At 41.4% G+C, this 27,155-nt stretch overlaps 1 protein-coding gene across 1 annotated transcript in view; it reads left to right on the top strand.

Annotated features, from left to right (window-relative positions):
• Positions 1–280: 280 nt before the first annotated feature.
• The window catches only part of SOAT1 (sterol O-acyltransferase 1), a 31,396-nt gene continuing 4,521 nt past the window's right edge, over positions 281–27,155 (top strand). Inside the window, exons 1-14 of the mRNA XM_014943534.1 lie at positions 281–1,179; positions 3,052–3,185; positions 11,431–11,489; positions 16,741–16,889; positions 16,984–17,043; positions 18,190–18,297; positions 20,044–20,326; positions 21,631–21,709; positions 22,414–22,495; positions 23,191–23,236; positions 24,363–24,492; positions 24,872–24,969; positions 25,957–26,055; positions 26,607–26,742. Coding sequence (XP_014799020.1) covers positions 3,062–3,185; positions 11,431–11,489; positions 16,741–16,889; positions 16,984–17,043; positions 18,190–18,297; positions 20,044–20,326; positions 21,631–21,709; positions 22,414–22,495; positions 23,191–23,236; positions 24,363–24,492; positions 24,872–24,969; positions 25,957–26,055; positions 26,607–26,742 — 1,453 coding nt within the window. The 5' untranslated portion in view covers positions 281–1,179; positions 3,052–3,061. The remainder of the gene's footprint in view (positions 1,180–3,051; positions 3,186–11,430; positions 11,490–16,740; positions 16,890–16,983; positions 17,044–18,189; positions 18,298–20,043; positions 20,327–21,630; positions 21,710–22,413; positions 22,496–23,190; positions 23,237–24,362; positions 24,493–24,871; positions 24,970–25,956; positions 26,056–26,606; positions 26,743–27,155) is intronic.

The following is a 27,155-nucleotide window of genomic DNA, read 5'->3' on the forward strand; positions in this document are numbered from 1 at the left end:
TTCTCGGGGAGTTCGTGGAGCAGGGGGCTGGGTTTGTGATGCGGGGTGGGCTGGGAGCCTGGGCAGTGCTTCGGAAAGCTGCCGCTGCTGTCTCCAGGCTTCGGGCTATTTTTTTTTTTAGTGTTTGTTTGTTTTATTTTTTCCCTGCTGGGTGTTTGGCGCGTTGCGGGTGGGCTGTGGAACCACCTTAACTTTGTCTCAGGACCTGCCTGATGAAGAGCCCTTCGGACCCTCGGGTCTGCCGGCTAACGTTATGCCCAAGGCCCTGAGGCAATCACAAAGGTTTTGGGGACAAGGTTATTATTATTATTTAGCATAAGCGGTACTGGAGGTAGGGGATGCGCCCTCGCTGCGGTAACCAAGCCTTTTGAAATGCAAAGATGTTAGTTACTTCCTACAGGGTGTTGCTTTTCTCCGAAGGCATGCTTGGAGTTGCCAGAAGGCATGCTTGGAGTTGCCAGCGTTTCGAAAGGGAAGATGGAGAAACTCAAGGTTTCCCGAAGCCTTTTACAAGTACCATAATGCAGTCATGCCGATTAAAATCAGGGAGTTTCTGCTGGGAAATCTGATAATGGGACGCGCTTGTGGTTCTAGATGTCCTGCAAGTGCCCAGAGTGGGGTGAAAGGAGTGAATATTTGCTGAATGTGAGGAACAATTTCCTTTAGTGAAGGAGGTAGTGAACATTTTGGACTTACAATGGCATCATGTCCTGACTGATGGGGCTCTAGCAGAGGTTTGGGGGAAGGAATGATGCCGCCTATATAGGCAGTGGTGTGCTGATAGTTGCTTGGGCACTAGAATCTTATACCTCTAGTTATATGGAAACCAGACTAGGAAAGTGTTTGGTTTTGTAGATTTCCCCTGGCACAGTTCCTGTTTTGTGTAAAAAAGGCTTGTGATCACTTGGCCTATGGGAATTAAATAACTCTTAAGTTAATTGCTTTAACGTTGTTTCTTTTTTCTCCTATCCTGCAACTCTTTAACTCATTTCAGTCAGATACTCTAACCACTCTGCACTGAAGAGGAAGGAGTCCCTTCTTCACCTCTTGAAGAAGTTAGGAAGTCTAGTGAGACAAGAATTAAACTTGTAGTGCCCTGTTGGATCTGGAAACCTGCACCTTTAAGGACAGATGTGGCTCACAAGAACAGCTTAACTTGGATCAGAAGGCAGTGGAGAGGTTTGCCAGTGACCCAGGGAGCAGCTTGTTAGTGCATGAATTCAAACAGCAGCTTTATTTTTCCCTCTCTCTTGCTCTGTAGGCCCTATTGTGTGATCAGAGTGATCCATTCTTATCCTGTGATACAGTTTGGGGCACCTCTGTTGTGTAAGAGCAGAAAGATTGAAATGGTTACCTGTCCAGGGTCTCCACCAGGTTGTAAGCCCCAGACAGGCAAAATGATCCTCTGCTCTCATCGTGTGGCCTGAAAACCTCGTGGGAAGGCTGGGAGGTGGAAAGAGTAATGTCTTCATGACAGTGCCTGATTCATGTTTAGAGGTGAGAGGGGTATTCAAAAGGTTTCACAGTGGCTGTGTACAGAGCTGGTAGAAGTGGGTATGTCCTGCCAGGTACCTTTCAGTGCCAGTGAGCATAGTTACTGTAGGAAGATTTACCATATTATCACCTAGTTCTTTCTGTTCATCATGTAAATGCTTTTTGCATTATTTAAATGTCATAGTATGAGCTATCAGATGTTGTACAAAGCCATCTGGGAAGTTTGTCATTTTTATGGTCTTTGTTTTATAGCTTGTAGACCTGGCTGAGATCTCCTGAGACTGAGAGAGCTAAGAGAGGCAATGCTGCAAGAAATGGTGTTGGTGATTTAATTAGTGATTTGTTGTCTAGTGTTGCAGAAGGCTGTTTTTTTTTTCTCCTCTATGTGATATGATGCCCAAAAGGAGAATGGGAGTTTGCTCTACTAGAGAGACAAACAGAGGAACCCAAGTCCTGAAAATGTCTGATCATAAATGTTATTTCCCTTTTGCAGAAGTGCCAGCCTCGGTATTCTGAGGAAATCCATCCTTAAATAATTATGTTCTGCCTTCTTAGCTTTTGTACTAGTACATGCATTTTTCTTGCCTGTCTCTAACAGCTTGTCTGTGCTGGTGCGTGTATTCTGTTCGCTAGCAACAAAACACATGTCTATTTAAGAGTTTGTGCCAAGGTGAAAAAAAGATATCACAAAGGAGAACTGTTAGTTTGAAAATGTGTTTGCATACGTGCCTGTGGTTTTCTGGAAGTCCGGTTCTGAAAATTGTCCCTGGTTGTAGCTACATCTCTGAGAGCTTCTTGAGCTGAATTTTGTGGAGAGTATGTTGGAATGTCGCTTCGAGATAAAAGTAGAATATTCTTTCCCCCTTTGCATTAGCTGAGAGTTTGCTGTTTTCAGGCTAGCTGGGGTGGTTCAGGTGTTCCCTGCTAGCAGCCTTGTCCCCAGCAGTGACCTTTGTCATTGAATCTGGCTTTCAAACCTGATTCGTTGTTCAAACCTGATTCTCTCTTCCTGTTTTCCCGTGGTTTGCAATGTGGCTGTTGTCTGGCCGAGCAGAGTACAAGGATCTATTGAGGAAGCTGCTCTTTCAGTAAGAACTTAAAGACTTGACAGGAAGGGGCTTGGCTCAGGGAAAACAATGTGGGTGATTCTGCAGAGAAAACCTACCAGATCTCTTGGAAGTCCAAGTGACTATCAGAAAGCGTTTTCAAGGGTTTCTTGGCCTTTTAATGATTTCACAAAGGCTTAAGTAATTTTAAATACTTAGAAGGTCTGTAGGGGAAGGAGGGAGCTGTGGGGAGATGTTTTTGTAGTGGCAGGGGGAACTCGCTTGGGTACTTTGTTCCTTTACTGATTTCAGTAAGGGAGAGGAAGTGTGATCCACAGTAAATGACTAATACAAGTGTGTACTTAATTTCCCCTACCCTCCCTCTGAATTCATAATGGAGGGAAGAAAGTCTAATTTCAGTGTAAATAAGGCTATATAAATTTGTTCTTGAACAACATAAAAAGTAAATGAGTTTTTGTCATTAATTATCCTCTGTCCTTTTCTGCTCTAGCTAGGTGACAATGGCAGGTGAAGACTGTGTAAGAAAACGCCAGTCTGGCTCCACTACAACCAACAAGAAGCCTGAGAATGAAGAAACACAGAAGAGAACTGAGAATGAGAGGTCATTTCAAAACTCGAGCAACGGTGAGATTTTTTTTCACTCGGCATTAGTTGCATCTCTGGCATGTGATCTCCTCTAAGGTGTCCTTCCTAGCTTATGGTCCTTGCCTCTTTGCTCTCTCATTTCAGCCTTTCTCCTCATAAAAAGGCTCCCAAGGTGGAAGTCTCTGTGTACCAACTGCAATTTTTCAGCAGGTTTGGGTTGTTTGGAGTGCTGTCCTGCCAAATTTTCCCTTAGGGGCTGTGGTGCTTACAGGGATCTAGAGTAAAGCAAGTGATTCTCACAGGAGAAATGTGTTTGAGGAGGAGGTGCTTTAATGCTTTAAATGGTGTAAATACATCTTGACAACAGTTTTGGGTAATTGCTTTAAATGGTTTTTCTGGGGGCTTCATCTTTCTTGCTTTACAAGCTTTAGGTATGTGGCTTCCTCAAGACTGAACAAAATGTGATTTGTTGTACCAGGCTAAGCTGGTGTGTCCATCCTGACAGACAGACAGAGGCAGGATACTGCTAAGAATGATTGTCTGCTCCTGTGGGGCTCTGCTAATGTCAAAACAGCTCCCTTCTGTCTAGTCTCAACCTTGGCTGCCTTAAAAGGTGTAATAGAACAATAAGCAGTTGGGTTTGTATTCATTTATATTGTGGTCACCTTAAAAGTAGTGTGGCTTACAGTTGGCTTTGTGGAAGGGTCACTGCTCCCTTGATTTGCAGTGACAGTTGTGTGGCAGTTTGAGTGGTTTTGCCTGTGGACTCTGTGGACACTGTGACTGTCTCTAATTCCTAGGTTGTGCTTTACCACATTCCAGCCTGGTGATAAGGAGGTTAGGGATGAAATTGCAGCCTGTTTCCTTTCTCTTTGGGAGACGGAATAAGCAAAAAAAGCTAAGCTAGTTTATCACAATGTGCCATGTGAGCCTAAGTTCCAAAACCCTGGTGCCAGCAACTCAAGGGGATAATTCTTACTGGTATCCTTCTGAATACATTGGCACTGTTTCATAGTACTTATTTCAACTGAAATGGGAGTTGGAGCTAATTTAAATTTAGGATAAGTCAGATTTCTTCTTGCAAAAAATATATTGGAGAGAAAGCCATCCCACAGACTGCCTGGAGAATTGGGATTTTAAGCTGTTGGTGATTACCATCGTTTTAATCAAATTAAATGGGACTGTTCCATTAATGCTGTTTATAGAAAGTTGCAAGGAGTTGATGGCTACTGGAAAAATGTTAGAGTAGATTTAGAAGCAGACTTCTACCTTTTTATCTATAGAAACACCTTAACTGTTATGCATGAATTTGAGTTCTTGTAAGCTTGTGGGTAAAGAATAAATATAGCTGTGATAATTAGCACTTGATAGGTAGGTGTGCCTGTCTTTAAAAGCCTTTCATTTTAATACCTCTGAGATGTGGCATAATGTCACTGCAGGTGAGATGCTGTGGGTGTGTAGCAAGTAAACATTCTGGGGCAGATCTCATGGAAGTGTACTGAGCTTTCATGCGTGTACACGTGCCTGGTGGGTTGACTTAAAACAATGCAATGTGTTTTATTAGAGTACAAACCACAGGGAAAGGCAGCAGGGAGGAATCCTGGTTAGTTAAGATTTGGTGTCTCTTACCTTCCAGGGTTGCTGCCAGTTCAGCAGAATTGTCACAAAGATACTTGGAGTTACTGGTTTCTGTGGACTTTTTCCTCAGCACAGTGATGGGCACAACAGGAATCATGGAATGATCCCTACTCATTCCATGAGTAGAATGATTTAGATTGAAGGGACCTTAAAGATAATCTAGTTCCAAGGTCCCTGCCTGTGATGGGGACACCTCCCACTAGACCAGGTTGCTCAAAGCCCCATCCAACCTGGCCTTGAACACCTCCATGGATGGGGCATCCACAGCTTCTCTGGAATACCAAGACACAGGAGACATGAGTCAGTCTCTGATACCTGAGGACGTTATCATCACTTTGGTCAGGAAATCCTCTATACAGTGGGGTTAGATAGGTATCTCCGTGGCATAAAGGTTGAAGCTTTACGAAGTTAAAGAGTTCAAGTGTTCCCGACAGTGGCCTCTTCATGTAGTTTAGTCTAGTAGGTAGGGCTTCCTGTGAAAGCACAGCTGAGATGGAAGAATTTTTCAAAAGGAGTAGCCTTTTGTGAGACTTCTTTTCTCACTTTTTGTCCCAGCCATTCACTTTTGAATAGCTGTTTCTAAGGCATTAGTCCTGATGCCTACAAAGGCAGCGAGGGGCCGCTCTGTCTGGCAACATCCGCTTTATTTATACTTCAACATCTTAACACTGGGTGTTGCATTGAATTTTAGACAAGATGCATGTTTATTGCAGTCAAGGGATTCTAGCCAGGTCAAGACAGTGTCTGGTATGGAAGTAAATATGGTAGTGTCTTTGTAGCAATCATTTCTGTAGAAAAACTAAATTGCTAATGTGATTTCCCACCCTTGATCCTCCCTGATTAACAATCTGCTTTTTAACTTAAGAGTTAATGTGTCAAGGGCCAATTGACTTGTTTCCAGAAGTGTGTGAACTTTCTACAGAAACTTCTAGGCCATTAATCCTTTCTTTATTAAAACTCAAATGCACTGGCGGATCTGAAATTGCTTGGAGGAATAATTTTAAGCCATATCTTGGCTTTAGAGCTACATTAGCTCTGACACTTCCGTTTGTATAGGTCACTTTTTCTTTGCCTCATCAATTCTGCTGAAAACTGTCTCATTGTTTGCTGTGTTGTAAGACTTGAGTAGTTTGTACTCATGTACCCCCAAATTTATAGCAGTGTGGAAGTATTCATAGCTTTGAGATTGCTGGAAGAATTTTTCTGTCCCACTGTATCTTGTAATCATTCAGCCTGTAATTTCACTTTGGCAGAGTAGCTGAACTTCAGTCTCATCTATCACTTCTCCTTGAATTGGCTCCAGTGTCATAATTAAACAACTAATTTGATCCTGGCACAGAGTCAACAGGTGATCTAGGCAGCAATAATCCCCTGTCAAAAGCCAGGCTTCCTTAATAAGATTAGTTTTATATAGTTTCAGCTGGAGATATATAAATAAATATAAAAGTGTTCTGCTTAATGGGTTATTGATATCAGGCAGTACCAGTTGCAGGAAAATCTACCTGGAATGAGTGTAATACAAACTGGATGGGCACATCTTAAAGGGTTAGAGAGGACATGGCTCCTAAGTGAGTAACTGAGTGTCTCTAAAATGCTGAGATCAGACCATTCACAACAGTAAAGGGATGGTTGTGGAGTCTGCCCTTGTTTCCTCGGAAATCAGAAAAGGATTAGAAGTGTCTCTGGAGACTAATCTGCAAACAAGCAATGTGGCATATCTTTGTTTGCTGTGAGTAAGCCTGTTTGGTAATGCTGGTCTTAGAAAGGAGTTGTTATCTTCCAATGAAGAGGTTACTATTGATCATTCTCGGTGCAAAAGTTCATGAAGCTGCATGACTTGTGGTTGTCTACTGATAGACGTAGGAGGAGGGAGCTCTAAAACTGGGAGTAATTTGGGAAGCTCTAGGGTTTGCTGTCTGACTCACAGCAGTAAGTGTTCATTGTATCAACAGGCTGTTTCTTACGGATTAATGAATTTGGGATTAAGCTGCTTGAATTGAGTTTCTTGGATGTGTTTCAGGGAGATGGATCAAACACTTGTCCTGTCTGAGACTAGGTGGATTCTGGTAATTCTAGGTGCTCTCATGTTTTGCAGCCTGTGGGTTTGATGAAGGCTGAGCAGTTTCTTGTGAAGAGCCGGTGGACCTGCTGGCGTGACACAGAGAATGCTGGTGTTTCCTTTTGCTAGTGAAGAGGCTTTTTGGGTCCCATGTCTCTGCAGAAATGACTTTTTAACCAAATTCTTCTCCCAACTGCAGTGCAGTGACCTATGGACTATGTATTCTTTAAGTGGATCAGCTGAGCTCTGGGAGCGATCTAGTCATAACTTGCCTTTATCTGCTGAGTAGCCAAAAAATTACCGTAAGTCAGAATAAGGCTTATTAGCACCAAATTATTAATGTGTCTTGTGTTGTACCACATATGGAAGACTTCTCTTTACAGTAGCTTTGTAGTAGGTTGGCTTTAACATTGTTTTCCTTCAGATAACATCTTTGGTGTTTTCAAAGAGGGAGCCTTTGGATCCAGGTGACAGTAATGAAATCCTTCTGCCTATGTTGTTTTAACCTCTTTCATGGTAAACTGTCTGATCAAGAAATAATGAAGATAATATTTTTAAACCCTTTTAGAGAAGGGTAGTATTTAGAACAGTTTGTGTCTGTGACCTTTCATGAAGATCCGAAGCTAAACAGATCCTGACATCATTAGGGGTGAATGGTTCTGTGCTTGGTTGTTCTGACAAGAGTCTTTTTTTTGAATTATATGTGGCAATAAGCTGAAGTTTGTGTTCTTGCTTTTCTTAGCTTTTCTGTGAAGAGGCATTTTTGTCTTGAATGCTGTGCAGGGATTTAGGTAGCAGTAGTTTCCCTGGGTTGTTCTAACTGCTTAATAATAAACTTAGGGCCATAGTGCAAGAACAGTTTGAGTGGCAATGGCTCAGAGCACTGGGCTGCAGGCAGCTTCTGTGGCTGAAAAGGTAACACAGCATGCAAGTCTCAGCTTTCCTCAAATGACTTATTCCCACTTGTGCCCTTGGTGGTAATTGCAGACTGTAGCAGTTAAATAAAATGATTGCTTTTTAACACAGTTCATTTTTTGAGAGATTGCATAGTAGAGTGCTGGCTCTTTTCTTACATAGAAGCTGGTTTTGTTGGATCAAACTAACAGATGATATGAATGGGACGCTTCTCTAGTCATCTGAAATGTCCCTTATCTGTAACATGGACAAGAGTAGATTGAAAAAGGGACAGTGAGATTCTTTCGGAAAGGTAGTTTGTAAATCTTCTGTGAAACTTAAGTTGCTCAAGTTTTCAACAATAAGAAGCTTTCTTAATCTTCAGATGATCTTTTATTAGCCTGATTTCCTAGGGAAACAAAGCTTGCATTTTAAATTGTTCTTTTTTTTTTTTTTCTGACTTTTGAACTTGCTTGGGTTTTGGGCTGTGCAGAGGTGTCACATCAAACTAGGATCGGTTTCCACAAGCCAAAGCCAAGTGATCACCTAAAGATCTTATCGAGGTCTTTGCTGAAGGGAAGGGAATGCAACTCCCATTAAGTTAGAAGTTCTCCCTGAGACCAAAGCTCTTTCAAAGTAAGCACTGCTTCAGTCTCCTGTGCAATTTGCTACTATTTCATACTAGTCTTCAAAGAAGATTTCCTTATTTCTGACTTCAAATAAATTTTCTGTTTTCTTAAGGCATATCCCATCTTGTTTTAAATGCGGAGATGTGCTTGCTTGTATTGTGCAACCTTGAGTCCCTTTTTTTTTTTCTTTTTAAATGATGTTGCAATCCCCAAATGATACAGAGTGAACCAGTCTTCATTTTCAGTGTCAAAGGAGAATGAAGATTTGGACTTCTCAGCAGTGCACAATTACTTTTAGACTCAAAATCATGTGATGATTCTCTTCTCAAATGACCTCACAGAACATAAGTAGCAGCTTGCACAACAGAAGATGAGTGATTCAAGAAGATGATGAGTTTGTGTTCTCTGGTATCTACCTCGTGACGCACCTTGAGTTTATGGGGCCATGTAACACAGCAGAATGGTTTGGGAGTGGGTTTTCTTCTACAGGAGGCTTTTTGTTCTGGAAAAGAAGCAGCAAGCTTACAGGTGGTTTTACTTTGCTTTATGAGATGCATATACTAAAGAAATGGAGAGCTTGATTATTTTTTTTTAAAGCCTTTTAAAAGATGCTGTGTTTCTAGTGTACTCTGTGCAGACACACAGGTGTGTGGGTGAATAATGCTGGTTCATACCTTTTAGCAATTACAACATCAGCAGGCCAGAGACTGGCCTGATTCCCTGTACGACCATTAAAGCTGTATTTTTGATATCTGCAAGGCCCTGAAAGTCAAAAAGGGTGTTTTATTTCCAAAGTGAGCCACTCCTGGATAGTTATAATAACTGAAGCTTTGAATGCAAGATCTGACAGGAAAAACATGGTCAAAGCAGTGGTTATTTATTTTTAGCTTAGCTTACTAAGGAAATAGTGCAATCCCCTAGGTCTCATGTCCTGTCCTCTTTGGCTGTATTGGATGTCTTCAAGAAAACTTTAGATAGAATCTTGAAGCGTGCAGCTGGATAAGAGACACAAATTCTTAACCTTTTTGCAGAAAAAGGTAAGTTGTGTCTCAACTGCTTTCTAGCTGGTAAGCACAAGGTGGTTCTTAGCATAGTAGCAATGGAGGGAGGGGACTACAAATACGATTGTGGTGTGGCCAGTGAGACAGTAGAGACATTGAGATGATGTGAAAGGGATATGGTTCTACTTGTGGAACAACTTGATTTTTTTTTTTAAACTTATTGGAGGAGTGGGGGGATCCATTTGAGACCAGCAAAGTGCACAAGCTGAGTGGGAACAGGAACTCTCTAGTGGTATCTTACTCTGGAATTGTTTTCCAAACTGCAGCTGTTCAGCAAGTGTAACAGCATGATGAACTTCAATGCTGTGGTAATTTTTTTTTGTCTTGGAGGTGAGATGCGTAGCAACCAGGAATTCTGTTTTTGTAAAAATGGGTTCTTGCATGCAGCCAAAAATTCATGATATTAAACAGTTTCCTTGTTTGTTGCATTACAAGGCTGCTAAGTAATAGGCTGTTGTTGCTGGTCTGTTCTTAACTGCTTGTGTAGCAGTTCTTATAGACAAAACTGGATCTTGCTGCTTGTTTTGGGGGTGTGTGTGTGTGCAGAACTAATGCTAACAACTGAGCATAGCTGTGTTGAAGACAGTCTCTTATTTTATTTAACTCTTTTCCAGTATTGCAGTTGGAGTAATCTCAAACTTCTTAAAACTGATTGCACCCTCAGACTAGCATGCATCAGAGAAGCACTTGCTTCTATTAAAACAACACCCAGTGTGTTTTGTGTGCATAGGCTGTGCACGTACAGGGGGCAGATTGCTATGAATCTTCCTTCTTATTACACAGCAGCACAATATTGACACCTCTCCTGCAAATCTGTTAGCTCAGGCTTCACTGGAAACATTACTAGAGATCAATTAAGTACCCCCCTTTTTAATAAAAGTGGTAATGTTGTTTTAGATACTGAACAGGCAAGTTGTAATGTCTGTTACGCAGGCATTTTACACATTACTGTGTAAAGTACTGTTGTGGCTATAATTGCCAAAGTACACACACAAGGCAAGGTTTGTTGCTGTCTTTTCACACTGGCTAGTATTTTAGTGGGCTGGATATTGCTGCTTTAATCTTGCTTTCTCTTCGTATGCCTGACTATCTGTTTTAAGTAACTTTTATCTTCTGTGTTGTAGTTCTTAATGGAGAAGTGAAACACCAGCTGTCTTGCCAGCACTCTACAACCGTTGCAGACAAACTTTGTCTTAAAGCTCAACTAGTCTTAAATGTTTGATTTGTTTATGTTCCGCTTGATGTAATAGAGGCATCTCAGATGTGTAAAGTTCTTTATGCAAAAAAAAGGTGATATTTGAGCTTTACATATGAGCCAATAGTATTAGTAACGATAAAAGTCAGATGATATTCATGGCATGGTTAGACCTGACTGTTTGCTTAAGCAATGAAACATATTGAGGCATACAGTGAGACTGATGCCTAACACTTCTCCTTGGGGATGAAAGGAGTGGGAGTAGCCAGGTTTGAATATAGAATAACCTTCCAGTTTGCCACTTAACCTGTCTTGAGAGCTGGTTACGTTATTTTACAGAGTTGTGACTTGACTGCCTTGTCTATTGGCAGTGTAGAGGCCTCCAGACAAGCTAATCTTATGTCTAGTTCACTGTGCCTAAGATAAAGCTTTGATAAAAGATCAGCACGCATGGATATGACCTTCTAAGGGTTGTTCTAATCACTGCTTCAAGGCTGAATACGTTTAGGGACCTTGGGAAGATTTGCAGAGTTGCTGATGGAAAATAAAGCTTTCGAAAATCCAGCATGTTATCAGCTATTGACTGCTTTATAGTGCTGTGATTCGAAGTGGCTGTTTAAAATACTTGGTCATAGCTTATGAATTTCCTGCAGTTCAATTTTGGATTTACTGGGACCTTGTTAGGAGTCACAAGGGCTAACAAAAAAATCACTGACTGAGCTATCATATGTTGTGCTTTCTGTGTTTTCCGATGTGCAGCTTGAATGACTGAAAATGCAACTGTTAAATATTTGCTTTCCTTCCTTAGGGCGGGTCGATGTTGACCATGTGATAACAAGGAAAATGCAGCTAATAGCAGAAGCTGAGGTAAATATACTCTAACGCTCGGGGCTGGGGAGGAGGGGGATAACTGACCCTGAATGTCTTCTGGAGAGTCACTTGTCCTGGAACACAAATATCCCTCTTTAGCCACAGCTTGAATGCTGTGACTTCTGTACAGCCCGCCCTCTCTTCTGACTTTGCACGGGAGAGGTAGTATTATCAAATGCACTTCTGTCTTATTTGACCCCAATAGGGTGAAGTCCAAAGATAAGAATGAACTTTGAGGCCTGTAAATAAAAATGGAACTTCTCTCACCATTAATTATCAGCTAGTGTCCTTGCGTATTTAGTCTTTAAAATGCTGTGTCCTGCTATATGTTGAATAAAGAGTAGCATATAACCTGTATCCCAGAGCTTCTGTTGTCCTGGCTGTGTGACATTCCTGGCCCTTGGTCACACTCTTTTTGTCAGTGAGCAATAGCCTCAAAGAAACAGCACTGTGTGTTTCTACCATCGGCTACATCTGTGTGTGAGCTGCCATTGTCTTAGCTTATGTTAAGGTGATTTATGCCCAAATTGAATGAAGTTAGCTAACAATGAGCTGCACCCTCCTTGTAAACCATTGTTTTGTAGCATGCCTGTTCTGCAGGGAAAATTGTCCTGCACTCTTGCTTCATGTTATTGCAGAGAATTCCATGGTAAAGATGAAGTAATCTAATTGTGCCACCCTTATGTGAATATTAGGGAGTGGATACTTATAAGACTGAGAAAAATATCTCGCACCTTTGAGATGTTTTCCTCTTTTAAAGTCTTTTTTTCACCTCTTATAGGCGGTGTGTAATTTATAACAGATATAACTAAAGCGTATTTAAATGTCTGCTGGAGAGGGTGTACTGTTTTTTGTGCTGATACTCCTAAAACTGACTGTTAAATGGATATGGAGCTCTGAATTTTATTTCATGTCTTCTCTGAACAATTCTTACTGAGGACATGTTAAAGCAAGGCTTGTGTCTTTTCTCAGCAGACAAAACAGCCACTGCAAATTACTACGTTGGCAACAGATGCTCACACAAGAAAGCTTTGACTGTTAAGCACATGCAGCTTTGCAACTTCCAGGGAGCACTAGTTGGTTGCAAGGGGGAAACTTGAACTTGGATTTCTTTCTTCAGGAATATCTCTTGTTTCTTTTTTCTTTTTTTCTTTTTTTTTTTCTCACCACCAGCTTTGAGACACGCTAGCTCATAGAAAAAGTGATTTCTTATCTGCAAAGGGAATTGAAGAAACCAGCAGTGGCACTCTTATTACTGAAGTTTCTCCCAAAACAGGGGGAGTTAAGGTTTTAAATCCTGGGTTACACGCTAGTTCATAGAAAAAGTGATTTCTTATCTGCAAAGGGAATTGAAGAAACCAGCAGTGGCACTCTTATTACTGAAGTTTCTCCCAAAACAGGGGGAGTTAAGGTTTTAAACCCTGGGTTAAGCAGCTCGAAAATTTGTTTAAGGTTCCTCAAAGCTACAATAATAGCTATAAGGCTAAGTAAAAACCTCCATCTACTGCAAAATTTCTGAGAATTCCTGGAGTGCCTGGCCCTTTTGTGAAAACCACTGAACAAAAAGCTTGGATTGCAATTTGCTTTTTAGATGATAGGTGTCTGAGGTTTAGACAGGTGTTTGACTTCTGAAAAGTGCTGGTCACTGACAACTCCCCCGGATTTATAGATGCTAGGTGTTACTTCATGCATCTACAGTCCAGTCTGAAAATTTAGTCCTTTGTTCTGAGTTGAGAATGGTGTGTGCTGTCATTTGGTCAGGACTGGATGTCATGTTTCAATGACTGAAGTTACTAAATCTGTTAGAATGAGTAAAAATCTTGGGGAAGTTTCGCAACTTTCTCTTTATAAGTAAGCTACAGGGTTACTTCCCTCAACTTTCTTCAACTTCTCACCCATTCTTGGCCAGCATTCTTTTCATACTTGCCCCACTTTCTCTTTTTTGTAATGGCTTGCTTCTTTTGTTTGAAACTTAATGGTGACAGCCGAGTCACCTGCCCAGTTCCTTGTCTGGGACTTCAAGTGTACTTCAGCAAACTCTTAGTTAAGTAATCTCTAGGGGAAGCTACAAGAAGGCCATCTGTGTATCCGTGCCCTGTCTTACCAAAGACTGGTGGGGAGGTGCATTTTCTTATGTTTTATTTCTTTAGTGATTGGGTGGAATGCACTTGGCTTATTTGAGCACTCGTAGTTACCCTGGCAATTCCTCAAGTAGATCGCCCCTCGAATGGCAGTAGTAATAGTTGATAATATAGCACAATGTGTTGTGGAGTTTTGTTGCACAGAATTACAATTACTGTAAGGTCTATGCTTTGGATATATCGTATTTTATTTAGTCTAACAAGAACTCCCACCCTGCTCTTCAGATCCAAACACATGCATAAGTTGATGCCAGCCCTGGAGGGTTCTATTAGGAGGCAAACTCAGCAGAGTGCTAACTGTGAAGGGGAAGAGGTAGTTTAAAGAAATAATTTCTGTTAAACTTTTCAGCCCAATCTCTTTTCAGCATAAGAAGGGGAGAGACTTTAAACAAAATGACAAGTTTTGGTAGGAATGAGTAGTGCTTTGTTTGGCATGGAAATTTGACCTCTCCAAGAGGAGCAGAAATTTGACTTTTTTTTGGTAGTGGTATGTGCACATATGCTGTAAAAACAGGCTGTGCCAGAGAGCACTGGTGTCTTCTGTTGCAGGTTGTAGTTCCAAAGTACTCAATTAACTTTTTGTTTTTCCTGTTTTTAAAGGAACAAATCCACACCTCTGCAAGCGACAGTCTTCTATGCCTCCCAGAAAAGCGATACCCCAGAGCAGCCAGCTCTTAAGAGTTGCTTTTTCATTAAGCATTGGTGAAGCTTGTTTATTCTGGGCTGGCAGCTTGCCAAATAGAGGAAAAATGTTTTTATTAAGTTAAATATTAATCTGCTCCTTCCCCTACTGCAGCCTCTGTTTCCAAGAGATCCCTCTGGATCTGACCACTGAAACAAGAGGAATGTAGAGTTCTGATGCACCTTGACCTTGTGCCTGTTCCTTTTTAGCAAAAACAATGCTGCTCCAGCTTTCTGTAGCATAATAGGCACTGAAACATAAACGCCTACTGACAAATAAGCTCAAGTGTCACAAATGCTTTTTTGAGGAAGCATTGTTTTTGTGCACAGCTTCTAGGATCCATCTTTCCCTCCTTGAAAATGGATTTCTTGGTCTTGTTACTTTTCAACTTTCAAGATTAGAAAGTAGGTAGTAGCTGGGAATTCTGAAGGTGGTCAGGGAAACATATGTGTTTCTTAAGCAGCTGATCAGTAGGAAGACTAGATGGAATAATATGTAGTTACCATGTAGGAAGACTTGGGCCTTGAATCTGGAGGCAAACTTGAAAAATCCTGGGCATAAGGATGGTCAGACAAATGTTGCTGATAGACATTTGCATAAAAAAGCAAAATACAGCATGCAATTAGATTTGAAATAATTTCTTGAAACTTGCCAGTCTCCTGTGCTGAAGGTGATGGCTATCTAGCAGAGCATTCTAAAAAAGCTACTGATTTAGGAACCTGGATGTTGGCTTTCAGCCATGCTTCATCACTAGGCTCAAGTATTGGCAAAACCATTTGGTGTCTGGTGGACTGGATGTTAAGGAATGAAGTTTTCAGAAGTCTTCTGAAGTGCCAGAGATCTTAGGATCTTTAGGCCTTCGGTTCCCAAAGTTCTCACTGAAATACAGTGGACGCATGTTGCCTTTTTCTTTCCTTGAGGAAATTTATTTTGCCTACTTTTTTTTCTAGTCATAAGAATAACGCTTACGCCACTGTGCAAATCTCAGCATCTTCTCTGCATATAAAGAGGAAGAGAACTTGCACCACAGCAAAGACCTGTCCAGTGCTCAGTGTAGCACTTTCTGCAGAGAAATAAACTGAATAATAAAGTGTTCAAAGTGATTCTAAATGCATCTGGTTTTAAAACCTCTGCCTAGGGTGTGGGAGATCAGGTCTTTGAAAGCTTATGTTATGAACCTAAATAGCAGATTCAACTAAATTGCAGACAGGAAAATACAGGAATGAATTACACATGCTAGTCCTCATGCAGGACAAGGAATACAAAACCATCTTAGCATTTTACAATCTGCCTATTGAAGATGAATCATAGTCCTTGTCTGGGTAGCTTATGATTGGGAGGGTTAAGTAATGTTTTCTGTTCCAGAAAAGAAACTCTTCATCAGGTGGACCAAGCAGGCTTTGACCAGGGTGGCCTGTGCTTTATCCACAACTGATTATCTCCTTTTTCTTGTACTGCATCAGTGCATTTTTCCAAAAAGATGGTAGAGAAGGGGGATGCTCATCGATGGTTTTTCATGCACCCTTAGAAGTCAAGGTCTCTAGTAAACCAGAAGCTCCAGAAGTGGCCTTTGTCTAATAAAATGAGAGAAGAAAAATAGGAATACACTAAAAACAGTGCAACTTTGTCACCACTGGCTGTACTAGAGAAGACAGCCTGTATAATGCTGTCTGAAGAAAAGGGAGTGTAGGCAATTCAACTGGTACATTTGATCCCCTGAATTCTTGAACTTCAGTCTTGCAGCTTTTGTCCCTCTTGCTGCTCAGTCTAAATGCTTAGTAATTTTACCCTGTCTTGTTGTTTTAGTCAAAATTTTCTGTGCATCCTATAATTTCACTGGTACATGAAAGTTTTCATCCAAACAGTGGTAGCAGTGGAAGGGTAAACTTGGTCCTTCTTCCTGCACTCATGTCATTGAGATTGCTTCTGCTTTAATGCATGAGAACATCAGTGGTGACTGCTGAGCCACAAGCATGAAAAGGTCCATTTTTCCCTCGATAACACTAGATAGACTAAAAAGTGAATCTTCTTGTACTTGCTTCATATACTAAGGATGCAACTGGTTAACATTGAGAAGTATTTTCTGGGGCTTATTAAGCTTAGCTCAACCTTCATGGCACCATAAAATATGTGAAATACCTGTCACTGCAGATATATATAAAGATCAGTATGTTTACTTTGCTCCTCTGTGGTGCATCTGATAGAGAAGATAAACATTATTCAAAGTCCTCTGGCCTGAGGTTTATGAATGGGCTGGGATAAGCTCCTGATCTTGTCCAAGTTGGCTCCAGCTGTTGGCAGATGGTACGAGAATGTTTTCTTGATGCCTTGGTCTGCCCTACTCTGGGATAAAAAGTAATATAAATATTTTATGAAAATGTATCCAGAGAGTTAAACAACTTTCTGCTCTGTTTTTTTCTGTCAGCAATTGAAGCCAGCTTTCATGAAGGAAGTAGACAGTCACTTCACGGAGTTTGTGAACAGTTTGGTGGCAAAATCAGCACTCCTGGATTCCTCATCTCCAGCCTCTCTCTTCCCAGCTTCCTGCTCAGAGAAGGAGCTGCACAAAGCCAAGTAAGTCAGTTTTAAGGTGTTCCTATAACAAGGTTATGTTTCCTGGAAGCCTTATTTCCTTTCTTGTCTTATATGTTCTCCTCTTTGTTTGCAGGACCCTGAGGGCCCCTCCAGAACATGGGAAGATTTTTACTGCCAGGAGGTCCCTCTTGGAGTGAGTAACTTAAGAACACATTTTCCATTAAATTTACTGAAAATACCCTTGATAGCAAACTGAATGGCCTTTGCTTTGAAGTACTCTCACCACCACCACCCCCCATGGTCTTGTGTTCAAACCTTTGTGGATTAATCCATTTAAGCTCCTCTGTTTCTTTCTAAAACATACCCATGGTCTTATGTTGAAACCCTTGTGGATTTAAGCTCCTCTGTTTCTTTCTAAAACATCTCTCCTGCAGCTTGCAGGCTTCCCAAATGTAAACCTTCATAGAATCATAGAATTGCCCAGGCCGGAAGGGACCTCCAAAGGTCATCTAGTCCGACCTCCCCGCAGTCAGCAGGGACACCCCCAACTAGACCAGGTTGCCCAGGGCCTCGTCGAGCCTCTCCTTGAATATCTCCAGGGATGGGGCCTCAACCACCTCCCTGGGCAACCTGTTCCAGTGCTCCACCACCCTCACAGTGAAGAACCCTCTCCTCATCTCCAGTCTAAATCTGTTCCCCTCCAGCTTGAAGCCATTGCCCCTCGTCCTGTCACTGCAGGCCTTTCTAAACAGGTTCTCCCCAGCCTTCCTGTAGGCTCCCTTCAGGTACTGGAAGGCCGCTATTAGGTCTCCCCGGAGCCTCCTCTTCTTCAGGCTGAACAACCCCAGCTCCCTCAGCCTGTCCTCGTAGCAGAGGTGCTCCATCCCCCTGACCATCCTTGTGGCCCTCCTCTGGACCCGCTCCATCAGGTCCATGTCCTTCTTATATTGAGGGCTCCAGACCTGCACACAATACTCCAGGTGAGGTCTCACCAGAGCAAAGTGGCAGAATCACCTCTCTGGACCTGCTGGCAACGCATCTTTTGATGCAGCCCAGGATGCGATTGGCCTTCTGGGCTGCAACTGCACAAACCAAAGCTCATGTCCAGCTTTATTACAGTCCTCTCAGTACAGCTAAGATAATGGCTAATTGCCCTTTGTGGATAAAGTGAGTAAGTGTCTGTGTGGCCTGGCACTCAAATTGTGTGTTACCTTCAGCCCATTGAATTGGGATGTTAGTGATGTCATCTTATCTTACTGTGAAGCACTGTGAAAACTAACGTGCTGGAGGTGTGATGTGCTGTGCCAATGGCCTGATAGCATTTGAATCTCTCCTGCAGTGAACTGTTTGAAGTGAGCCACATCAGGACGATCTACCACATGTTCATCGCTCTTCTCATTGTCTTCATCCTGAGCACGCTTTTAGTAGACTTCATTGATGAAGGAAGGTAAGAATGCTTTGGAAAGACAGGGAGGAGGGCTGGGAAATCCTTTCTTCCAAAGCACCAGGGGTACATCAAACTGCAGAATAATGCAGAAAGAAGGAGGGAATCCTTCCTTGGGTTGTTGTGGGAAGTATGTCAACTTGACATACTTAAAATACATGCTGGAACTCCTGTTGAGGGGACATGGCCATTTCAAATCAGGTAGCTAGATGTTGGGGAAATCCTACAGATTGGTGTATTCCATGAGAATTATGGCTGACACATTTGGGCCTAACGTGTTTAGTTCATCACAAGGCTGGCAAAAGGGAGGGATCACCACTGAATGTGTTTAGTTGAGTATCTTAATGAAACAGTAGCTTTCAGCTGCTTGGAGGAGGATTGTGTTTAGAAAAACTTAAATACTTCAGCAATCCTTTCTCTGTTTAAAAATGACAGTTCTGGAACACTGTACTTGTGCTTAAATAAAAATAGAACTTTTTGTTTTTCCTGGGGAAAAAATCTCAAGGATCTTGGCATGGCCTCTGTTAAGATTATGTAGTTGTGAGTAAGATTGTGAAAGGCTGTTTTCCTCACACTTGCTTGTTGCTTTAAATAGTATCTTTTTGGCAAGCTGTATCCCATGTACACAAGTAGGATTACATGTTTATCTTGCTGATTATCTGATCTTTAGTTTACAAAACTAGAGCTGTATCTTGATTAGAATCATTATCCCTCTTGTCTAGATATAAGAACAGGCTCGTGCACTATTGAATATTGTTTAGTTTATCCTAACTTAACAGTGTATGGGCATTGGGGGAGAATAGGTATTTACCTCCAAAATTAACTAATAGGGCTGTATTCTCTGATTTCTTTAAAAAAAAAAAAAAAGAAAAAAGTCATTGTTATGTTCTCAGCTAGATCTGATAATTTGGATCCAGTTTACAATTGAGCCTCAGCAGGAGAACAAATAAGATGTGTTAGTGTACTCTGTACTACCTTCTGCTCTGACCTTGGTTTAGACGAGCTGCTTAAGTATAGGAGTAAGCCCCAGTGATTTTGATAGCCAGTAAGGTTGAACATCCTTTTGTTTATGTCCCTATGTTTTAAGCTTGATTAATGAAATAAAGTACGTGGTATGCACCACGTGGACATGTTTGGACTGACCATCTAATGACCCTAAGCCCTTGGGGTGATTTGTAAACTGAATCCATGTGGAATGCTTACAGTTTTCACAAAGCAGAATTAAATTAGGTTTGACTGCTAGATGTTAAAGAATCTCATGCCTCTAGAGGTGGGGAAAAGGCCTCTTCAGGTGTTTTAAACTCCTGGGAAGAACTGATTCTTAATGTAATAGTGATGATGTTTTGGGAGTGTTCCCCAAAAGCTCTTTTGGACCCTGGTCCAGCAGTGCATCCCTTAGTCACGTGCTTGTTCTTAGCAGGGATGAGCTTGAGCCTGCTCTTAAAGCACATGCTGATCTTAAAGATGTGCTTAAGCCCTGTGGGATTTGAAGGTAAGCTGTGCCTGACAGCACTGATGGCATGAGTCCTTCACCTCTTATTTTCTGATGTGCTTGTGGGTGGTCACTTAAATCTGCCACAGACAACCCTCTGTTTCTGAGCTGAAAATTGCCACAGTAACTTCTATCCAGACTGTCAAACAATTTATGATCTTTGCATATGTTTTGCATCTTGTAGCCACTTAGTGGAATAGAAGTATTTCTAATGAAATAATGGACACTGAATATTGTCTCTTTCCTTGTCCTTCTAGGCTGGTCCTAGGATTTGATCTCTTGGTCTTTGTTTTTGGAAAGTTCCCAGTTGTCTTCTGTACTTGGCTGTGCATGTTCTGTGCCACAGTTACTGTCCCATACAACCTTTTTGTCTGGTGGGCCCAAGGCTACAGCAGTTCCTCCCATCGTGGAATCCGCTCTCTCTTCTATGGGGTGTTGTTCATGCTCTTCCAAACAGCTGGGCTGGGATTTGGACCAACATATATCGCTATAACATATGCCCTGCCTCCAGCTTCCCGTTTTATTGTAATACTGGAACAGGTAGGTCCCTACCCAGTGTCTTCAAATATATATTGAATCTTGTTTTCAAAATGGAAAGGGTCCTTTTTTTTTCTAAGCAGCCAAGTGGTGTTTTTATTCATTAAATTAATCCAGTGTGTCTTCAGATATATTGAATCTTGTTTTCAAAATGGAAAGGGTCCTTTTTTTTCTAAGGAGCCAAGTGGTGGTTTTATTCATTAAATTAATCCAGAGCTGTGGATGGAGTTTTTCTTTGACTTACTGACACACAGGCAGCAAGTGTAATGAGAAAAAGTAGATAGTAATTTTCATTTTGAGTTGGAAACTGCTTGTTTTACTTATCTTGTATTTAAGATTTTGCTGTGTTGTGTTTTTTTTTTCCTGAACATACTTTGAGGCTGAAATTTGATGTATTTCTAGTAGTTTCGTGGATGCTAAACACTTTAAACCGATTTAAGAACCTGTTGTGCTGTAGTTCACTGGGAAGCTGTAACATTTCTCCTTTAAAAAAAAAAGCCAAGGACATAGTCAACAAGTGGTTCCTGTTTCTCTTTCTGTTCTCAAGAAGTGACTGTCTGTCTTGTGTGCAGAAATTTATCGAAAGTGGAATTTTCTTTTTTAGGGCATGGGAAGCTGTAACATTTCTCCTTTAAAAAAAAAAGCCAAGGACATAGTCAACAAGTGGTTCCTGTTTCTCTTTCTGTTCTCAAGAAGTGACTGTCTGTCTTGTGTGCAGAAATTTATCGAAAGTGGAATTTTCTTTTTTAGGGCAAGCAGGGAAGTGTGGGGAGCTGGTCAGGCCATCAGGTTAAAACGAGGATGGCCGGATGTGAGAGTATATGGTTGAAGAATTAACTTTGGTCTGGGCTTCCCTTTGGTTCTTCAGGAGCTATTTCTGTGTGGCACCACCTTATTCTAATGTACTGGTAATTGCTGTAGAACACATCTAACTTCAAGGAGTCAGTTTCAGTATTTTTGAAACATACTGGCCTGTTGAAATGGATAGGGGTATTTTAAGTCAATGTTAATTAGTGACTTACTAGCGTAATTCGGAGTCCCTGCATATGCTGTGGTCTTGTGAGTGTAAGTGGGATGTGTTTTGACTCACCCGAGTCATGATTGTTACTGCATGTTTCACTTTGCAGTGTTTTAAATTCATGTCAGTTAAACAGGCTTGTGGGCAGAGGAAACAGCCCTTTTCTTGTAAAAGGGATAAATTGGAGAGAAACCAAGATGTTGAAGGTGTTGCCTTAATATGCTTGATCTGATCTTTATTGGGAAGTTGGGAAAGTGAGAGTATTAAACTGATACTCTTGGTTTTACAGGTTCGTCTTGTTATGAAGGCTCATTCATTTGTCCGGGAGAACGTGCCCAGAGTCCTGTCCTCTGTAAAGGACAAATCCAGTGAGTATCTTGCCCTACTTTTTTTGACAGCAGTGCATAACCATCTTTTGTTTTCCCTCCATTGCTTTCAGCTGCCCTCATGAATTGGAGAGGTAGGATTTCTGTAGGTGACTTTGGGCAGGTGATGAGGTTCTAGGCTGACCTTCTGCATCATAATTTCCTGATGCCTGAACCTTCTTACTTGATAATAAGCAATGAACTAGACTGTTGTCTAGGTTGAAGTCATCTCTGTGTCTTAAGTCTTGCTTCAACGAGACTCCTTATTTCTGCTTTTCAGAGAAAAAGGTGTGCAGAGGCTGTTTACACCCCTCTCAGTTCAGTGCTCTAGTTGAAATGAGAGCAATTTTAAAAGCACAGAAGCTCTTTCAGCAAGGCATGTGAGAGCTGAACATTAACCCAGTGTTAGTACAGGTCTTTAGCTTCATCTTCCCTAGAAGGAAAGGAAATGTGATATCATTAGCAGTGTTAGCACTGCAGTACCTATTAGTCACCCTCACTCATTAACTATGCTTTGGGGGGGGGGGGCAATTCCGTCTCGTATGTCTAGTTTGGTTTATTCCCTGCAGATCCCATACCTTTAGTTCCAGACTGATGTTTTTTTGAGGTGCCGAGGAGTGTATGTTGTGAAAGTGTACTGGGGAAACTGAAAACTTCAGTAAGCAGAAAGATTGCAGAGTGTTCATTTTTATCTCCCCCTTTTCCAGGCACAGTACCTATTCCCAGAATTTCTCAATACCTGTACTTCCTCTTTGCTCCCACCCTCATCTACAGAGACAACTATCCCAGGTAAGGGATAAAAAAAAGCATTAGTCTGAAAACTGAAGTGAATGTTAAACATCCCTGAATGTGATCTATTCAATTTATGAATTAGAGCTTTCATATAGACGTGGTTAAGTCAGTAACCTGGTAAGCACAGGACTTGATCGTGAAAACTCCAATGATGTTTTGAATTTACAGTTCTGGTTTTATTTCCTTGGGAAGTCCACTTGAAGTGAAATCAATCAAGAACTTGCTACTGAACACCTAGTGACACCCAGTTCCTGCAATAGGCTTGTGGGTTGTTTTATGTGGTGCTAATAAGCAGCCCTGTCTCTTGAGTATGAGGAGGTAGGCTGAAGCCTTTAAAACTGGGAACTCCCAAAATTCTCTGTGCGTTGCTGGGTTGCACTTTGGCAGTGTCAAGTCAGCAGTCCTTGACGTGGCTATCGGGCAGATCACCACCTCCTATGTAATTGCATAATGTTGTCCTCCAGATACTTTTCCATTTATGGAATTGCCATAGTTTTCCTGCTGAGGTTGAAATTGAGGAACCAACAATTTGGGCAGACTTCTCTTGGATGTCAGGAGATTAAGAACTCTAGAATACTAAAACCAGGATGTTTTTTTTTTTTCAGAGTATAGATCAGTAAAGCAAACTGAAGGGAGGTTTTTTGCTGTTTTGAGGCCCTATTTAGAATAACATCACGTGTTCTTTTTCCTAGGAATCCCACGATAAGATGGGGCTATGTAGCTACCAAGTTTGCACAGGTGAGTAGTGCAGCTTTCTGAAGAATGATCATCTAAACTGTGTTGCTAAGCAGTTCTCCCTGTGCCATTAAATCACTGTTTACTTGGTGTGGGCTTACCAGAAAAGAGTGCTTTTTAGTGACTAAAAGAAGACATGGTGATCTTGCTACGCTAATGCTTGTATCAAATTAAAAAAAGTAATCCTTGCTTAAACAAACCTTTAGACTTCATTCCATACAAACAAAAGCTGCATGTGTCTGTGGAGAGAGCAATATCCATGCTCTGTCCCTCTTTCTTTACACTGAAACTGTATTGTAGTCACTGGCACAGCTTCCTGCCTACAGATATTCAGACCAATTTTGAATTAATTAGGTCTGGGGTCCAAACATTCCGTGCTTATTTGAGCTTGAGGTTGACCTGATTTTTCACGTTGGCTGGATGTGAGCTTCAATTGCTTCTTGTGGATGTGTTTCCAAGTTTTGCATGATTGAAACTTTTACTGCACACAATGCATTCATGGTTTAAAAAATGAAACAATTTAAAAAACAAATAACAACAACAAAAGACAAAAAAACAAAGCATGAAAAGGCTTGCTCTTTGACAGAAGAAGGTGATAAAGCACACACCTGGCTTAGAGCACTCAGAGTATTTAAAGCAGTGACTTGCATTTTGACCTCAACTTCCAGAACCCATGGCCAAAGAAGGCCTGAGGTGGTTTGGCCTAGAAACATCTCCTTTGGGATAAAAGAAAAGTAAGCTTTAATATTAAATTTAACTACAGTAAGTATTTTTCAATTATTTCTGCCCTTGTCTTGGACCTAGATCACAGGGTACTTTCTCCACTTACTTTGGCACCGGTACAAATCTTGTGTGTCGTGACTTCTGAGTTGATAGGACTAGGAGAAACTTACAGCTGCTGCAGTTGAAAAGACAAGTTGGTTTTGCTCCTGGCTGTCAATGTGCTGCAGAGATGGCTGTGGCTTACTTTCTTCCTGGACCCTTAGGGAATTTTATTAGCAGCAATGTGAAATAAATTATTGTGACTTGTGTTGGCAGCTGCTGTTCCTCTCCTGGAGCTGTCAAGTGGTGATGTGCTAATTGTGTGTTTCTCTTATGGACTCAGAGGGGTTTTTTTTCCTTGTTCCAGGTGCTTGGCTCACTTTTCTATGCCTACTACATCTTTGTGAGACTCTGCATTCCTCTGTTTCATAACAGTAGTCAAGAAACCTTCAATCTTCGAGGGCTGGTCCTCTGTATCTTCAATTCCATTCTGCCAGGTAAGACCCGGATTCATGAGTGTATCTTTCTGGAAGAGGTGGAAGGGAGGGGGAAGTGCTTCATATGAAATGCATTAGTGACAGCAAAGATCAGCAGAGAAGGTCTTGTGGGCAGACTTTGGTGTTATGGTGTTAAACTTTAGAGTCAGCAGCACAAAATAAGAGCTTGGGTTTGCATTTAACTGTCTTCAAAATTCTAGGCTCTGTAGCAACATTGCTGTTTCCCTCTGGGGTAACCATGGCCTGGTGTGAGAAAATGAAATGGCAGCAGAAAGCTCATCTGTGTCAGCTATAAGAACAGTCTTGTCTGTGTTACTTGCTCGTGCTTATAGCTAAGAGAAATCACTACAAAACCAGTCTGAATCTACCTTGTTTCTAGGTGTCCTGATTCTCTTCCTGGTTTTCTTTGCATTCCTTCACTGTTGGCTTAATGCATTTGCTGAGATGCTCCGCTTCGCAGATAGGATGTTCTACAAGGTAAGAAACAGGAGTTACACTTCATCACACAAGCTTTATAAGCTTCAAAATTAATATTCCTAACGAAAAGGAAAGATGAGGAAACTGAAGGTTGTTTTTCCAAAAGCATCTGCAGGGTTTTGCTTGTTTTATGCTGTTAGGGCTTAAGTTTGTTGCTGTGCTGGAGAACAGATCTGATTTCTATTTGGCAGTTTGAATTGTTCTTAAGGTAATATACCCTGTGCACAACAGAACCAGCCACCAGACCCATCCAGTAACAGCTAACACTCTTTTTTTTTTTCTCCTTTTATCATCGCAGCCAGTACGGTTTGGAATAAAACCAAATTTTGATCTACAGAGTAGAATGTTGAAAGTACAATGGAATGCATTATTTCGTAGAACCATAGAATGGTTTGGGTTGGAAGCAATGGAATGCATTATTTTGTAGAATCATAGAAAGGTTTGGGTTGGAAGGGACCACCTTAAAGATCAAGTTCCAACCCCCCTACCATGGGCATTGACACCTCCACTAGAGCAGGTTGCTCAAAGCCCCGTCCAGCCTGGTTTTGAACACCTCCAGGGAAGGGGAATGCACAACTTCTCTGGGGAACCTGTTCCAGCGTCTCACCACCCTCACAGGAAAAAAATTTGTTTCTAGTATCTAATTTAAATCTCCCCTCTTTCAATTTAAAACCATTACCCCTTGTCCAATTGCTACATTCCCCAATAAAGAGTCCCTCCCCATCTCTCTGGTAGCCCCCTTCAGGTACTGGAAGGCTGTTGTAAGGTCTCCCTCCCTGGAGCCTTCTCTCCAGGCTGAACAATCCCAACTCTCTCAGCCTGTCTTCATAGGAGAGGTGCTCCAGCCCTCTGATCGTTTTTGTGGTGCAACTTGCTGTATTAGCTTGGTATTATTCTGATCAAAATTTTTCAACTTGATATCCCAGGAAAGACTTGTAGAATGTTTTATGCTTGATTTGATTTATACTCTTTCAACTATGCTTTCAGGACTGGTGGAATTCCACTTCCTATGCAAACTACTACCGGACCTGGAACGTGGTAGTCCATGACTGGCTTTATTACTATGCCTACAGGGACTTCCTTTGGGTGAGTAACAAGCAGGTGTATTCTTCTTGTTAACTGAACATTTAACCACTGAGCAAGACAGTACATTTGACAAGATGCAGCGTCACTGTCCATTGAGAAGCACAAAAATGTCTTGCCTCAGCTGTTGTGGGTAGCCACTGTGGTTTTTAGAGATCTGTTGCTCATTTCCAAGTCCTTAATAGGCATAAAACGTGGGTCTGAGATGTAAGAGTGTAAGGATTGACTCAGTAATATGAGCTGATGTTGCACTATTTTGATGGGCTGTTGTAGATATTTCATGAGTGGGCTCAACCTGAGTACTAATGCAGAATGCCAGAAACATGCCTGAAGAACAACACCTAAAATCCAAGGTGGTCTGTAAAGAACTTAGCATTTCATTATACCTGGAGGAGGCCCTTCTTAGCTGAGGTTTTAAGAAGAAAAAAAACCAACAAAACAATGTTGAAACAATAAAACTAAAACCACAGCAGAATAGCTAACAATGTTGACACAATAAAACTAAAACCACAGCAGAATAGCTTGTAATACTTTTGTATTCTTCTCTCTTCCAGTTTTTTGGTAAGAAGTTCAGAGCAGCAGCTATGCTGTCTGTCTTCACAGTATCAGCTGCTGTACACGAATATGTTCTGAGCATCTGCTTCGGCTTCTTTTATCCAGTTCTCTTTTTCCTGTTTATGTGCTTTGGAAGTAAGTTCCCAGGAGAGAGTCTGTGAATGAGTTGTGGGGTTTGTCGTTTTGGGTTTATTTTTTTAATTCAAACAAACCTGCTTTGCTCTTCTGATACTGGTGCCAGTTATCCTCTAGGCACTAACACACAGAACTGTTTCTTGTCCAAAAGTTGCAATTGTGGGTCCAAACTTTGTGAATGGATTTTTGCAGCCAAGTACCTCAGTAGATATCTGTATACACACGGTGGGTTTGCAAGCTTGGGACTCAGATGAGCAAGGTATGGGTGGGGAGGGAGAGCTATACATACATATATGTACTGCTGTTCATGACATTCATGACACACTGTATGTATTTTAATAGCACTGCTTCCTGTTTGCCAAGCTGTAGATGAATTGCTGTATGTCAGCAAGTTGGAAGTCTTCCTCTTTAAA

The sequence above is a fragment of the Calidris pugnax genome, unplaced genomic scaffold (assembly GCF_001431845.1).
Source record: "Calidris pugnax isolate Ruff unplaced genomic scaffold, ASM143184v1 scaffold63, whole genome shotgun sequence".
Classification (NCBI taxonomy): Eukaryota; Metazoa; Chordata; class Aves; order Charadriiformes; family Scolopacidae; genus Calidris; species Calidris pugnax.